This window comes from Xenopus tropicalis, chromosome 5 (assembly GCF_000004195.4).
Source record: "Xenopus tropicalis strain Nigerian chromosome 5, UCB_Xtro_10.0, whole genome shotgun sequence".
Taxonomy (NCBI): Eukaryota; Metazoa; Chordata; class Amphibia; order Anura; family Pipidae; genus Xenopus; species Xenopus tropicalis.
In genome coordinates this window covers 111,811,045-111,825,974 of record NC_030681.2, presented here as the reverse complement: position 1 = coordinate 111,825,974, position 14,930 = coordinate 111,811,045, and the positions used below count along the sequence as shown (strand labels likewise).

Here is a 14,930-nt window from a genome sequence, read left to right as displayed (position 1 = left end):
GTAGAGTGCCATTGAGTCCTATGGAAGGCTTCAAAGCCAGAAAGGTCTTCGCGCAGTTCACAAACATCCGTATTCGAAAATTTTGTGACTTTCGGAGTGCAACCACAATATTTTCATACGACCGAGAAAAGAATTTTAGTGACATTTTCGCACATCAGAAATTATCATGGTTACTCTGAATTTTTCCGATTGTGGGCCCCCTAGTGTCGAGTGAGATCTGTTGTGAGAATGAGAATTAGTGGGGATTATAAAATGAAAGGTGCATCGTTTCTCCAGTCCTAGTACCCAGAGCTTGCAATTGTCATGCAGCATTTAATGTTTATCTGCTTGAAAGCCTTTTATTGTATTACCCAATAGTCTGTTCTCAAGAGAATAACATACTGGTGAAGTTCTTCATGGCATACGTAAATGTGCTAGATTTAGGGGCAGATTTATCAAAATGTGAGTTTAGAGCTTAATACATAAAAACTCACCTGCCTTGTATTCATTCCAATAGGATTTATCAAATGGTGAACTTTTACCTATTGATAAATGCGCTTCTAAAAATCCTACAGGAATGAACAGAATGTGGGTAAGTTTTTATGTATTAAGCTCTAAACTCACATTTTGATAAATCTGCTGCTTAATCTGCATAAATTCTAACGAAATGCAACCACTGATGTAGTGGCTGTGGAAATGCCGGTCCCATATGTGAATGCAGCTTATGGGCTAAAGGAAAATATATCCTAATCACTTGTAAACGAGCTGTTCCATTATTTTTTCTTTTCCTAAACAGAATACAGTAGCACAAAAGATTCATGAATCTATGGAAAATGCCGTGCCATCTAAACCAACATGGCAGCACACACAGTAACATCTACAAAATGATTCATGCAGTGCAAATTATGTGCACACAATCAATCTTCTACTATTATAATTTACTTTCCTTTAAAGTAAAAAGAATGGAAGATTAGCCTTACTTAAATATAGGGTATATTCCTTTTTACTTGAACAGATTATTTTCAGGTTTACAAAAAGACAAGCATCCAGATTTAACTTCAAAGAGTTGTTCCAATCTATTGTTGGAATACAACACAATTATGTTAGACTCTACCATTTCATTCCAGCTCACCTTTAATGCAGTTTAAAAAAACATAAGGACGTATAGTCATTTACATTATATTTGCAATTTGGTTCAATTAAGAAAAATTGATTGTTTTCAAAGTTTCTGCCTACAATAGTAGTGCTGCATAGATCCTTGGGTCTCTCCTCTCTGCCTAAGCCAACTGGATCGGGAGGGGGCGACCAAGTTGATGCCGCCCCCCTTGCCCCCCGCTCTTACCTGTTTTGCGTCAGAGGGGGGCGAGGGGTAGCGTAATATCACTCTCTGCACTAGAGGAGCCTAAATTCCACTTTAAAAATTGGAATTTCTGCTCTTTAAGTTACCAAGAGCGGATTTTTGCCACCCACTTGCTGGGCCCCCTGCAGAATAGATTGCTGCTGCACATGCATGATATGATTGGCTGACGCAATTCAGGTGATCAGATCAATAAAGGGGCGTGTACAGTAACGTTCGGTGCCTGCTCTTCCCTGCTATGTGCGTCCCCTGTATGGCAGAGTGAAGATGCTGTATGCAGCTCTACCAGTGCAGGTACATATATGAAAATTATATTTTTTCTTAATTTAAACCAAATTGCAAATATCATGTCAATGTCTATATCTCTTTTTTTTTTTTTTTTTTAAACTGTTATAAAGGTGATCCACCCCTTTAAAGAGAGGGTAAAAAACTGGCTTAGCAAGTAAAGGTAAACACTACGCTATCTGTAAAAAAACCCTAATATTGATAAATTTATGCTGCTATCAGTATATCACATACAAAAACAAAGCAGCAGCATCCTCCTCCCCTTTATACAGAATAAGTGCAAAAATACAACATGAGAATGTCAAGGACACTTAATAAGGGTTGCCCATAGTTGTAGTAAATTGTATTGTTTAGTAAATTATTAGTAATTAGCAACATTATAATAAATAGAAAACTCATGCAACTTATTCATGTAAATAGCTTATAAGTGCTTCTCAGCTATATAGATTTCCTTACTTTCTGCATCTTTCCCAGACATTTGACTTAAATTGGGCATGCATGTACATGTAAGCATACTGTATGTATGGCCACCAGTAATTTATATTCTGGCAAGTTCTTATTTAGATTCGGCATTGCCACAATGCATCCTATGGATTGTTATTTTGATTGTAAGGAATTGTCTATTAACGGCATGAAGTATTACAGCATTTTGCTCACACAGTCTAGAAATCGTATCGCATTGCTAGAGCTTAAGACTCAAGCATTCATGTCTGGATGTTCCATTTGCTCACACTTTTGAACTGATCATAATGCAAACAAGCAAGTCTTGGCACTATCGTTTAAAATAAGTAAAGCAGACAATAGTCAACAAGGTGATCTATAAGCGTGATATTTTTTGTGTTGATGCAAATGTCAACAAGAGGAAACAAAACCATCATGCACCATGTAATAGCTTTTGTCATTGTGGAAGCCTATTTACATCAGGTCCATTCAGAAGATTTCATATAAAAATATTTGCGTTCATATCCACCATATTCAAGAGCAAGGGCAAGTGTGTAACACAAAATCCTTATACCCTTAACACTGTTTTACCTTACTTTAAGCTTTGCCTTACTAAGGGGAAGATTTACTAATCCACGAATGGACCGAAAGCATCCGAATGTGTTTTTTTTTTAGTTTTTTGCGACTTTTTTGTCGCCGTCAAGAATTTGTCGTATATTTTCCGCAACTTTTTCGTAGCCGGCGCGAAAAAATCGTATTGTCACAACGAGTACGAAAGTTTCTGATTCATTCAAGCTTCGGTATCGTGACTTTCCTTGCGCCAGGTTGGAGCTGCAGAGTGCCATTTATTCCTATGGAAGGCTTCCAAAATGATGCAAAGTCGGAAAGGTTTTTCCGCCATTCACGATCGTTCAATCCGAAAAAGTCGCGACGGCGACGAAATAGTCGCGCAAAATACGGAAAAATCGAGACGGCGATGAAAAAGTCACAAAATTTTCGTTTCCAATCCAATTTTTTCCCATTCGGGATTTGGATTCATGGATTAGTATATGTGCCCCTAAGAGTGCAGTGTGTTTACAATGGGGCCAAAACAAATGAGTAAGCATAAAGGATAATAAACATCAGCTGGGGACCATTTCTATTGACTGAGGCTTGCCACACATAAGGAGACCGTGACCATTCACCTAGACTGATGGATTCAAATCGAATAAATGGCCATTTGCAAAACTGGTCAGTGAAGGAACGCACAAAAAGAGAATAATTGCAAACACGGGTCATTGTGATCAACAGAGACACATTTTCCTACTTGCCCCAATTTGTTCTGATAAAAGTATTGGGCACACACAAGGAAGAAGTTGCACCAATTTTGTTGAAAATGGCAGTTTTTTTTTAATAATAACTCCTAACAACCCAATAACATCCAACACACTAATAAAGGCAAATACAAAAATCAACATGCAGATGACAAGTTAAAATACATCTCTAGCTTCAGACTTGCTAAACGACTCAAAAGCATGAACTTGGTTACTGAACAGCAATGAGAATTGTGTGAAACTCTTAAAGCAAAATGTTTCTGCTGGAAGATTTCACAGATAAAAAGCTTCTGTAAGTTACAAGATGTGTATTTTCCAGATAATTCAGCCCATGGTGTTCTTTATAAAGTGATGCAGAGAGACCATTCCTGCATGGCTCTGTGCTGACATGAGGTATTAGAAGACATGATTTATTAGCTGAGCTTCAGTGATATCATCTATGGTTCCTCTGGGGGGAATGTCTGCATTCCTGTAGCATCCAGTCTATCCTTTCTAAGCTGCCCAAGATGAGATGCAGAAATCTGCAGCCAAACATTATCTAGAATAATTTCTAACAGTATATTTCTGTCCCAGGTGCCTTCGGAATAGATAGCTTTATACCTCTAACTCCAAGAAATGATTAATACCGAAATGATACCTAGCACAAAATATTCACAGTGCAGCAATTACATTTCCCAGTTTCAAGAACCAGTAGTATGTTTTTATATTTTATGTTTTTATCTGTTTTTCCAGGCATGGATCTACAGTGTGTAGCTCTTCCATTGCTGCTAAATGTCAGCTCTCAGAATCTACTGACAGGATGTTGGGATGCAGGGCTTGCATTTAGTAGTATCAGGAGAAGCATGGGTTTATGATCTATGGCCTAGGCAATTTGGCACACAGGATAGTAAATGTTATAGTACATTTCTAAATGGAAACAAAGAGAAGCAGAATTACAGTCTGTATCTTAAAAGGAATATACAATCAGTTCCTTTTTACTGACGCAGGCCTTGAGGAAAATCAGTAGCATTCTGGTTATTGGATCGCAGGAAAACATCATGCATGAGATTTTCCTTACATTCAACCTAATACCCCGAGAGCTGGTAACAGTTCCACAGCCTAGCGGGCTATATCAAGTCACATGATAGATACCTTACAATTCTCCAGTCACCTCTCCACTGTATATGTATATATGTACATAAACCACAGAACTGAAATAAAGCAAAAGGTAATTAATCATTGCTGGACCTAGATGCTTTGGTTCCCTAGGCAAACTAGGTATAGGGCACCACCCATGTACAGGTGATTTGATATGCCACATATCAGAGGGGGCAGGCAGAGATCACTGTAATAAAAAGGTGGACGAGGATGCTGCATAATTTATGTGGGTGCAGTGCATGGTAAGTGTGATGGCAGAGCTGGATCATTGTACAAATGGGGACCAGGGTTCGCCATACTTGGATAGTTTAGGCACTTAAATGTTGAAAGAACAGAACCTGCCTGCTCTGTCTTCCCCTAGTTCTGGCAATGTACTTCTCTATACGGACACCATAAGGGAAAAGTCTCTTCTGAATATACTAGCTTTTTTTGAGAAAGATCTCTTAGGAACAATTGTTCCAATCAAAAGCTCTGCCATTTCTGAGGATTACTTCATGCAAAGCTATGAAATGTGTTTGAAAATGTGTATGAAATGTGTTGCACACTCATATATCTGCTCTGTGAATTCCTGTTGACTGAAGGTAGTAGGAAACTAATAATTTGCTCCATATGGATTCTGGGTAAACCACTGTTTTGTGACAATAAGGAAAAGAAACTGCCAGGTGAATCAGAAATATAATTTTTGTTTTTTTCTAAAGGAAGAGAAATACAATTTAAGAGGCTCTCCAGGATTACAAAATTTTAATTTCAGTTATATGCAGGAAAATAGTCTATACATAAAAATGTTTTTTCTTTATATTTTAAAATTCTTTTCAGGCCTCCCTGTCACTGTCCATATAAAACAACCTGTGTGGGACCCACAACCTGCAGCTATCCAGCTATTATTGAACAATAACTCCTAGAATGCCCTAATAGGCACTGGTGAGCTGTGGCTGTTGGAAGCTGTAGTGGAGCAACAGCCAGAGACTACAATTAGTACAAAGCTTTCCTTTTACCATCCTTCTTTAGTCACTATCCACATATGCAGCTACTTCCAAGAAGATACAGAGATATTTGGGTTGCAATAGACGTCTATAATTAAGGTTTGCATACAACTGTTGTTCTAGGGTGCCTACCAAGACTCTGGCATCTTGCACCCTGCTAAAAACAGCACTAAATGGTTCCCATGCCACCACAAATGTTAAGACAGTCTTGCTAGTGAATACTTCCATAGAGACATGGGCACCTTCTTTGGATCAACTGGAAGAGGCACATAATGTCAAATGATTTTTGTGATGCCAGCAGTGACACCGGAAAATGACTCTCAGCAAGTCAGTGAATGATAGAAGAAGGTACAAATATAAGGAATTATTTACAATGGGTAATAGAATGTGAAACTAGCCACACAAACACACACAATCCCTTACTTTGAATTACATGTGTTGCAAAGGAAACCTTAGTTGTATGCTCCTAGATAAGCAGATTGGTTATAATAGTTCATCCCCATGTTTTGCTGTATCCTGTCATCCAGTCTATGAACACATCATACTGTAAGCAGGACTCTGGGATTTAAGTGCTAGACATCTTGATTAAGTTACTCCATTCGTTGACAGACAAAGGATTGTCAATTTCAGCCCTTGACCACAACCTAAGGCAGTGGGGCCTGGTTTTATGTGTGCTTAGGGACAGACAGGGGCAAGAGGTGACATTGCCTTTGTCAGATCCAAACACACAAACAAATTTTGTCCCACCAAACATATTTGTCCTACCATGACAAACTTAGTAGCCAATAAAACAGTATGCTACTTTTAATAGTTTGAAAAAACATTTGCTTACAGTCCTCATTTACTAGGCATAGTCTATGCACAGAAAAGGAGGAATGCAAAAAGAAAATAATTACAACTCTCAACTTGACATCAGCTACTTCCAGGGATTCTCCATTATATAAAGACTCTATACAAGTATAAATATATGTTTCACAAAATGCTCTTGAATTGTATATCTTATGGTTACCCTTTCACTTGTATTCAAAGACAGGAAGTGGTGCATAAAACGTGAAGAAAAATTACACCAGACTGAACACTTGCTTACAACTTAATAACATAAGCAGCAGAATTTGTGAGGAAAACAAGCAAAATTCTACTTGGAGCCGACGAAGCTGTCATATTCATACAGAGATGGAGCACAAAGTAATGGGCTTGGATTTATTCTGCACCATAGTCTAACTCGTCATTGGCAATCAATGCATCAGAATCCTGTTTGTGCTTCCGTTTACTTTTGGGCCTGCTGTTCATCTGGCTGTTGCCTTCTGTCTTTGGGTCCTGCTGATAGTAGCTGTCTTTTGTTTCCGTTCCACCCCAGTCTTGGAAGTTTTCTTCTGAAGGGTAGGAAAACCCATCATCCACTGAGAAATTGTCATCAACATCATAGCGTTGATATGTGCTTTGATGGAGAACCTCCTCTCTGGCGCTGATTTCTAAGGTGCTGTTCCACATGCCGTAGCCAAAATAAATCAACAGGCCTGTGAGATACAGAAAAGAATTCTGAGTGCTAACAGAGTACAAATTAGGTAAGAGGTTGACACATAAAACAAAATGATATTCACTGCAAAAACTATTTGATCTGTTTTATGGCATTAAAAACAAATATTATTAAATGTATTATTTAGTGATAAAATACATATGCACAAACTTGATTTGTTAAGGAAAGTCCATACAACAGTAACAATATTTCCAGAATAATATTATTATTATTATACACATTGATGTAGCACACATTTACAGAGATCACATCAGTCCCTATCATGTTCGCACATACACACACACTACAGTGAATCTGATCAGGATCCAATGGACCTGCTTGAATGTTTCCAGAGTGTAGGAGGAAACCCACAAAAGCACACGGAGAACATATAAACTCCTGTGAATGGTTTGCTCTGGGTTGGCAGAACATGCTGTGGTGTTTAAACTGAACACCAAGAATTGAGGCATGTTAAATGGTATCTTTATAATCAGTTCAGATGCACACTGGGTCTATTTTTAAGAAAATATGTTTCGTACAATTACAAATAGGCCTCTAAGCATGTGTCCAGTTTTAAAGGACTGATCTGGAACACCAGTTCCTAACATACTCTTATAACTCTAAAGGTCCACTCTAAGTTATTATTAGTTTTCAAATTAATGAAGATGTTGGAAGATACCTTTTAGGGGGCTGCATAAATTTCAGTATACCAAATTATCAGCATGGCCACACAGCACAGACTACTTTTGTTAGGTATCAGTTCCACAAGAAGTGGAAAGTATTCTTGTTATACTAATACCTGTATATTACTGGGTACATGTTCTGTAGTACACCTGTGGGATCCCTTATACAAAAATGTGATATCCAGAAAGCTCTCAGTTAGGAAAAGCCCTTGCCCTACAGAGTTTCTCTCTGTAATAATTAAACAGTACCTTGTAATTTATGCCTCAAGTTACCGGGGGGCAAACAGCTGCTCCTTGTAACTTAAAGTGCGCTCTCTACACTAATAATGCGGACCCCCTTGGCCCCCTCTGACTCCAAAAGCCTAGGCACAGAGGGGTGAGGGTGGGTGGCATACCATAGGCCGTGTCAGGTCTGCACTAGGGAGCGGAACACCCTTGACTTTATAGTAAGTTGCACAGATCTATATCAATGGTAAACGAATATTATTGGGTTTATTTCATGTTTGAACTTTTTTTAACAGACTAAAAGAATGGTGATACATATTATGGAAAAGCCCCCAGGTCCCAAGCATTCTGAATAATAGATCCCATACTTGAACATGACTTTACTGCTAATGTATTTTTGAATTTAGATTTCAGCTGGAGACATTAATAATTACGATGAGGAAATGAAAGAAAATTCTTTCTAGGAATGGTGTGTCAGAATCTGTGGCCAAACACAGAAATCAGCGTACATGAAAACTTACCATAGAAGCACATAGTTCAGTAACATAACCATCATTTTAACCCATAAAACCTTCTTTGGAAATAGGTCTAATTATAGTCTATAAGCCCAGTAAGTGCAACCTTCCTGAAATTATATATTTGTGTGTGGGGCTCATGCACAACACAGACATATGCAGGTGGTGGAGGTTTCATTATGACAATGGGTCTTCTAACCAGTGATATCACTTAACTTTACTTGATTATAATGTTCTGCATTCTATTACTGAACTTTTCCAGCTAACAGTGAAATGTTACATTTAAATGTTCCTTGACCTAGCAATGTCACCCTTGTTATGGGAATCAGACCCAAGGGGCTTTTATTAGGCACTGTTACCAGAGTCATTTACTTCGGCATCAGATTTCTAAATGTGCATGGAGTGAAGGATCCTGTGCAACTTGTCCTGTCTCTGAACTGCTACAGTTTGCAGGAAATGAACCAGAATAACTTAATTATCGTATTTGGCAACCCTTTCACACTCTCCTCTATGATAAATACATACATTTTTGTTCTTACATCTGCTTGTACATGAGCCAATAGATTTAGTTTTCCAATGAAATTAGCACTTATCAGTAAGATTTCATTCTATTTGTGATGCTAAATTATTTTCTTACCAACAGCTTCACCTATAAAAAATGCATGACAAGTGTTACAGGAATCTCTTGATATGGATAGAAGCCTCAGGACTCAGAGCCAGATGGTGAATGTGCATAGTTTTACTCATAAAAATTTAATGACTCTCCAGCATATCCTGTCATGGGGAGTCTTGCCCTACATGGGCCCAATTAATATTGTAACGTTATGCTCCGACAGGCTGAGGGCTCATCCAACAGTTCCATTTAACCTGTCGATATTAAAACTATTGAGGGAAAGACTTTAACTGCTTTCATACATACAGCCTTCTTTGATGTAGCATGAGATATGCCCTGCTGATTATTCACAGCTGCAAGAGAACAGCCAACCAATAATGTATATTTAACTTCATTTACACCTGTAACCCTGAAGTTTGCAAATATATCGGAAAAAAAACCAAACACAAAAAAACCAACAACACAAAAAAAAATCCTAGGAAAACTTATTACATGTATGGGATTTATTATCCGAAAGCCCCATATCAAGAAAGTTCCAAATTATGGGAAGGCCATCCCCCATAAGGGTGATTCACTAAGGTGTGTTAAATGAGCGCTATTTATAGCATGCGTTAAAAATTTTAACATCTTATTTTTCGCGTCTTAGCGCATGATTCACTAAAATGATACTTGCGTAAATTTAGACGCAATGCTGTTTGCGTTATTTAAGTCGCGAAGACTATTTTCGTGCGTATTTGACGCAATGTGCGCTAATTAACGCAGCACGCACAAACTGTCGCTGCGCGCGAAAAACCGCACGCCATATTAGCCATACACGCCATTACTTTCGGAAAACAACCGTTCTGAAAATGCCCATTTCCCTGCAAACTGGAGGCTGCATCACTCTAGGGCCAACATTGTGTTGCCAAAAGCTCATGAACTGTACTTTTCTAAATTACCGCCTTCCCCAAGTAGGTATTAATTTTCGCATAGACTAATGCGATATTTAGCGCGTCTAAGTGTTTGTGAATCATGCGTTAGTATTATTTCTGCGCGAGAATTAACGCAATGCATTAAAATTAACGCATTCGGTTGCACGCTATTTAATGCACGCTATATGCGACTTAACGCATGCGACAGTACTCGAATCGCGCGTTTTTCACGTAAATTTTAAAGAAGAAAAACATGCGATAACGCTTATCAACCTTTAGTGAATCAACCCTATAGACTCAAATAATTAAATTTTTTTTAAATAATGAAAAATACCTTGTACTTGATTTCAACTAAGATACCATTAATCCTTATTGGAGGAAAAACAATTCCGTTGGGTATAATTAATATTTAAATTATTTTTTTAGTACATAATGGAAAGATCCCTTCTGGATAACAGGTATTATACCTGCTACCCCCAACAAATATATGGAGATCCATAGGATATCTATTATGAAGAATGCTTTGGACCTGGGGTTTTCTGGATAAGTCATCTTTCTGTTCTTTGGATCATACCTTAAGTCTGCTAAAAATCATTAGAAACATTAAATAAACTTAATAGCATTGTTTTGCCTTCAATATGGATTCATGGAGCTTAGTTGGGATCAAGTACTATCTTATTATTACAAAATATAATGTAATATTTTTTAAAAGTTAGACTTATTTGTTTAAAATGTACTCTAGGGGAGATGGCCTTATTAAAGATACTGCACCTGGGCAAACATTGTACATTATATATATATATATCTCAAAGCATAAACAGAAAAGGACCTACTTGGCAGAATCATATAGTATATTGCATGTCCTTTTTGGCCAGAGTTATAAGATAATATTATATATATTTATTTATATATATATTGTATTTCAATATCCTTTGAGTACTTGAAGAATAGTTTACTTGCTCTAATTTTAAATTTTCCTGGATTTTTTGCTGGTCCTTGGGGTTTTTTTTTGATTACACATGAAAAATTGATTGATTATATATGGAAAGTGGTATCTGCCCAGCTTAAGTCCAAGGTCATCATAAAGAAGGTAGCTAACATATCTCTGTTACTAATTGCCCAAAACGAAATCAGTTATTGTTTCATGTATAGCAGGAAAAGCACTAACTACACTGACTACAAAACTAACAACCTTGTAAAGGTGTAATATGACTGACACAATACAGAGGAGATAGTAAACATAACCCTATGTTGGTACAAATAACAGATCAAGTGGAGATGTATTTTTCTATACTTATAAACAAAACAGACACTCATTATTTGGCAAAATGATGCCCTGCATTCTCCCAATGGAGCTGTTGATTAAACCTGAGGAAACACAGAAACGTCTGTGCTGAAACAGACAAGAATGAGGTAATATTACAATTTGAATGAAACACTGCTATGATTAACTAATTAAAGAAATGATATTATCCCATACAGTAACTACAGTTTTAACAATCAGCTCCTACGCATTTAGCATCAGCTCCTATGAGAGCCGTTAACTCACATTCAGCTAATGTTTTGATTATTTTCATTTTCAGCCCCTTAGATTTTTAATAGCAGCCCAGAACACACTGAGCATGTGCAGTGTCACTGGCTTTTAAAAGATTGCTCGGTTTAAAATTATACTGAGACATTTAAAATATTCGCCCCTACATGTAAAAAAAGGCACTAAGTTGAACCAGGTTCAGTAACCAATGGCAACCAACAAGATGTTTGCTTTTAAACTACTGACCAGAAAATGCAACAGCTGATTGGCTGCTATAGGTTATAGCATATAAGCAAAGATAGTGACTATTATAACATAACCCCATTGACTGTTAGAATGTCAGTCAATTAAGTTGGTCATTTTTATTTCACCAGAGCCTTATTATAGAACAAGGCTCTGAGACAAGATTCTCAGCATAAATTATGTTTTATTTACGAAACAAAGACAGAGTCTTATGGAAGCTTTCAGCAACACAGAACAATAACTGAAATGGGCCACAAACAGCTTCAGGTGAGACCCTAAAAGTCTTAGGGGGTTATGTAATAAGTTTGCCCAGGAGCAGTAACCCATAGCAACCAATGAGCAGGTAGAATTTACTGGACAACTGTTTAAAAGCATTTCATTGGTTGCTATGAGTTACTGCTCCTGGGCAAACTTACTCGCTCTTATTACATATGGGGGTTAGCCTTTTATAGATGATAGAATACCTTGTCGCAAAACTAAATGATACCCCTTTTACAACTTTCTGTGGTTACAGCTGTTACAGCAAAGTACATGTGGGGCCTTAGCTAGTCAGCACTATCATCGCAGGTCCTTATGATGTTGTAAGATGGCATATTGAACTAATATGTTATACTTTAAATATATGGCATATTTAGATACTTTACCTCACCTGCCTTGGGTTGTCTTTATAGGGGGCACTGGGGGATGTCATGTGTCCCTTTATACAGAACTTACCCGTCATAAGTGAGCGTCTCCAACATTTAGGACAGTGGTGGTACACTAGGCTTTTATCATACCTAAAAATTTGAATAACCATTACAAAAAGAGAAACACTTACCAACAAAACACCAGATAGCAAAGCGAATCCATGTGATTGATGACAGTTTCAGCATGAGATACACATTTACCAGCATGGCAAAAGCAGGGACAAATGGGACGCATGGTGCCATGTACGGCAGCTTTTTGGGGTTTTCTGGTTGTTGTAGGATTACAAACACCAAGGCAAAGAGCAGCAGGACCATCAAAACAACCAGGAGGATAGCCCACCATGCTTGTTCATAGATATAGTCAGCAGCAAATATAATGAAAGAGCAGAAGATTAATATCAGAAGGAAAAGCAGAATGACACATATGGTGACTGTGCGGCCAGTTGCAGCAGTTGGACGATCCATTTTTCCAGGCAATCCGAGGCGGATTCTTAAGGTATAATATCGTGGGCCTATAAATTTTTTTATTTTAAAAAGATACCTATTTTCAGACCCATCTGCTTCAATCCCTGATGTCATATCAACCGTGCCATAATTGGGGTGGTTTATATTGTAGTGGGACTTATCTGATTTGCCAATAAGCATTTCATTGTCTCCAAGAGAAGGCAGATTCTTTGCACCACAGGTATTTGTGGCTGGGCCACTGAATTCCTCTCCATCACTCATTGGAGAGCATGCATCCTTCTCACAGTCAGCCAGGATTCCTTCCTTCTTTTTGGTGTTTTCTTCTGAGATAAATTTAACAAAGCCATCAATGTCACTTTCAGGCTGGTAACGCAGTAGTAAGACACAAACAGACACCAGTGTGTATGCTAATAGAGTGCCAATGGACATCATTTCTATCAGATCACGAAGGCTGACCAACAAAGACAGAAGGCCTGCAAGGAATCCTGAGACAACACAGGCCACGACTGGAGTCTCTGTATAGGAACTGACATGGGCCAAAAACCTAAAAAAACACAAAATAATTGCTATACTTTACAGGTAAAGATATTTTGTATTGTAAAATATAATCAAAGGCACATTAGCTATAACTTACCATCTCTTCCAATATGGCTTTTTATCACTGTACACACATTTCAGTATTGTTCTCAGACACGAAAGAGTTTGATGATAGTGTCAATTTATGTTTGCATTATGGTCCATAACCCCTATCAAAACCCCCTATTAACTGGTAAGGATAAAGTGACACCATGAATTGGAGTAAAATAAAAATCCTGCATGAAACGCTGTTTGCATGGTCTTGTCCCTTTTCATGAGCTCTGTTTCATCAAGGCAGTATAGGCTTTGGAGTTTGTGTGCAAACAGTTTATTGCACAAAAACATTCACATTTTCAGAACAAAAAATAACTGAAGTTTTGCTCAGGGTGAAGTTACCACTTCACTACCTAAGAGATATGATCTTTTTGCATAAGAGAGAAATTGTGTTTCAGTGGGAGACTGATTAGAAATATACACATCATGGAAAAACTATATTCTTCTTTATCAGATTAAAGGGGCAAATCATTTATGCAGACTCTAACGTCTAATTACTTTATCCCATGCATTGTCCTCTTTCTTTGTGAAGATGGGAATAACTTATTTGATTCTGTTCTCCAGTTTTCATTTTGCTCATTTTTCATTCCAGTCCAATTCCCATGCAAAATGTATTCAGTAATTACTTATGCACAACTATCGTTTTGCCTTTATTAAATGAAAACCAATGAATATACATTAGCAGAAAAACAAATTAAATTTAAGTTGTATTTATTATACTATTTATAGTGGGATTGGTCATAGTTGCATTTTTATAAAGCCTTTTTTTCTTTAAATTACTGTTTAAATCCTAATTATTCCTATCAAAAAATAATTGTGATAATGAATGGGAACACTGATAATATTTTTAATCCAGGTGTAGTTAGGCTTGTTAAACAAATGAGTATGAGAAATGGTTTCATAGAGCAGGGACTTACTTGAACAAAAGCCCATCACCAGCCATTGCATAAATGACCCTAGGCATAGGGAACAGAGAGCCAAAGAGACTCACAGTGAGCCCAGCTACAGATCCAACGGCAACAACAAATTTTGCAGCATAAAATCCATGAACTACAAACATCTCCATCAGTGGGGATTCTGTATCGATCATGTTGTATGGCACTGCCAATGTTAATATAACACTCACCTGGAATAAAACAAAGGTGCACAGTCAAGCTAGTATACAAGAAGTTGCACTAATGGCTCGATCAGAATGCCAAGCAGAAATCAGTGGTTGTGAAATAAATTACAGGGATAAATGGTGAAGTGGCATTTCTTTCAGCTGTTATTTACTAGATTATACCTTGTGTACCACAAGCAACTTGGCAGACGGCAGCATTTTGAGGAAACACTAGAGAGCATTTCTAGGACATGAGATATACAGTAAAAACGTGCTTATTATCACAGACAGCAGGTCCTCCCAGGCAAACCTAAAGAG

General features: G+C 37.6%; 1 protein-coding gene across 4 annotated transcripts in view; it reads right to left on the bottom strand.

Annotated features, from left to right (window-relative positions):
* Nucleotides 1-3,432: 3,432 nt before the first annotated feature.
* slc7a14 (solute carrier family 7 member 14) overlaps nucleotides 3,433-14,930 on the bottom strand; it is a 35,354-nt gene continuing 23,856 nt past the window's right edge. For all 4 annotated transcript variants that reach the window (XM_012963403.3, XM_012963404.3, XM_002931549.5 and 1 more), the window contains exons 6-8: nucleotides 14,431-14,639; nucleotides 12,550-13,427; nucleotides 3,433-7,012 (exon numbers count right to left, since the gene is read on the bottom strand). In XM_012963403.3, coding sequence (XP_012818857.1) covers nucleotides 6,696-7,012; nucleotides 12,550-13,427; nucleotides 14,431-14,639 — 1,404 coding nt within the window. In that variant the 3' untranslated portion in view covers nucleotides 3,433-6,695. The remainder of the gene's footprint in view (nucleotides 7,013-12,549; nucleotides 13,428-14,430; nucleotides 14,640-14,930) is intronic.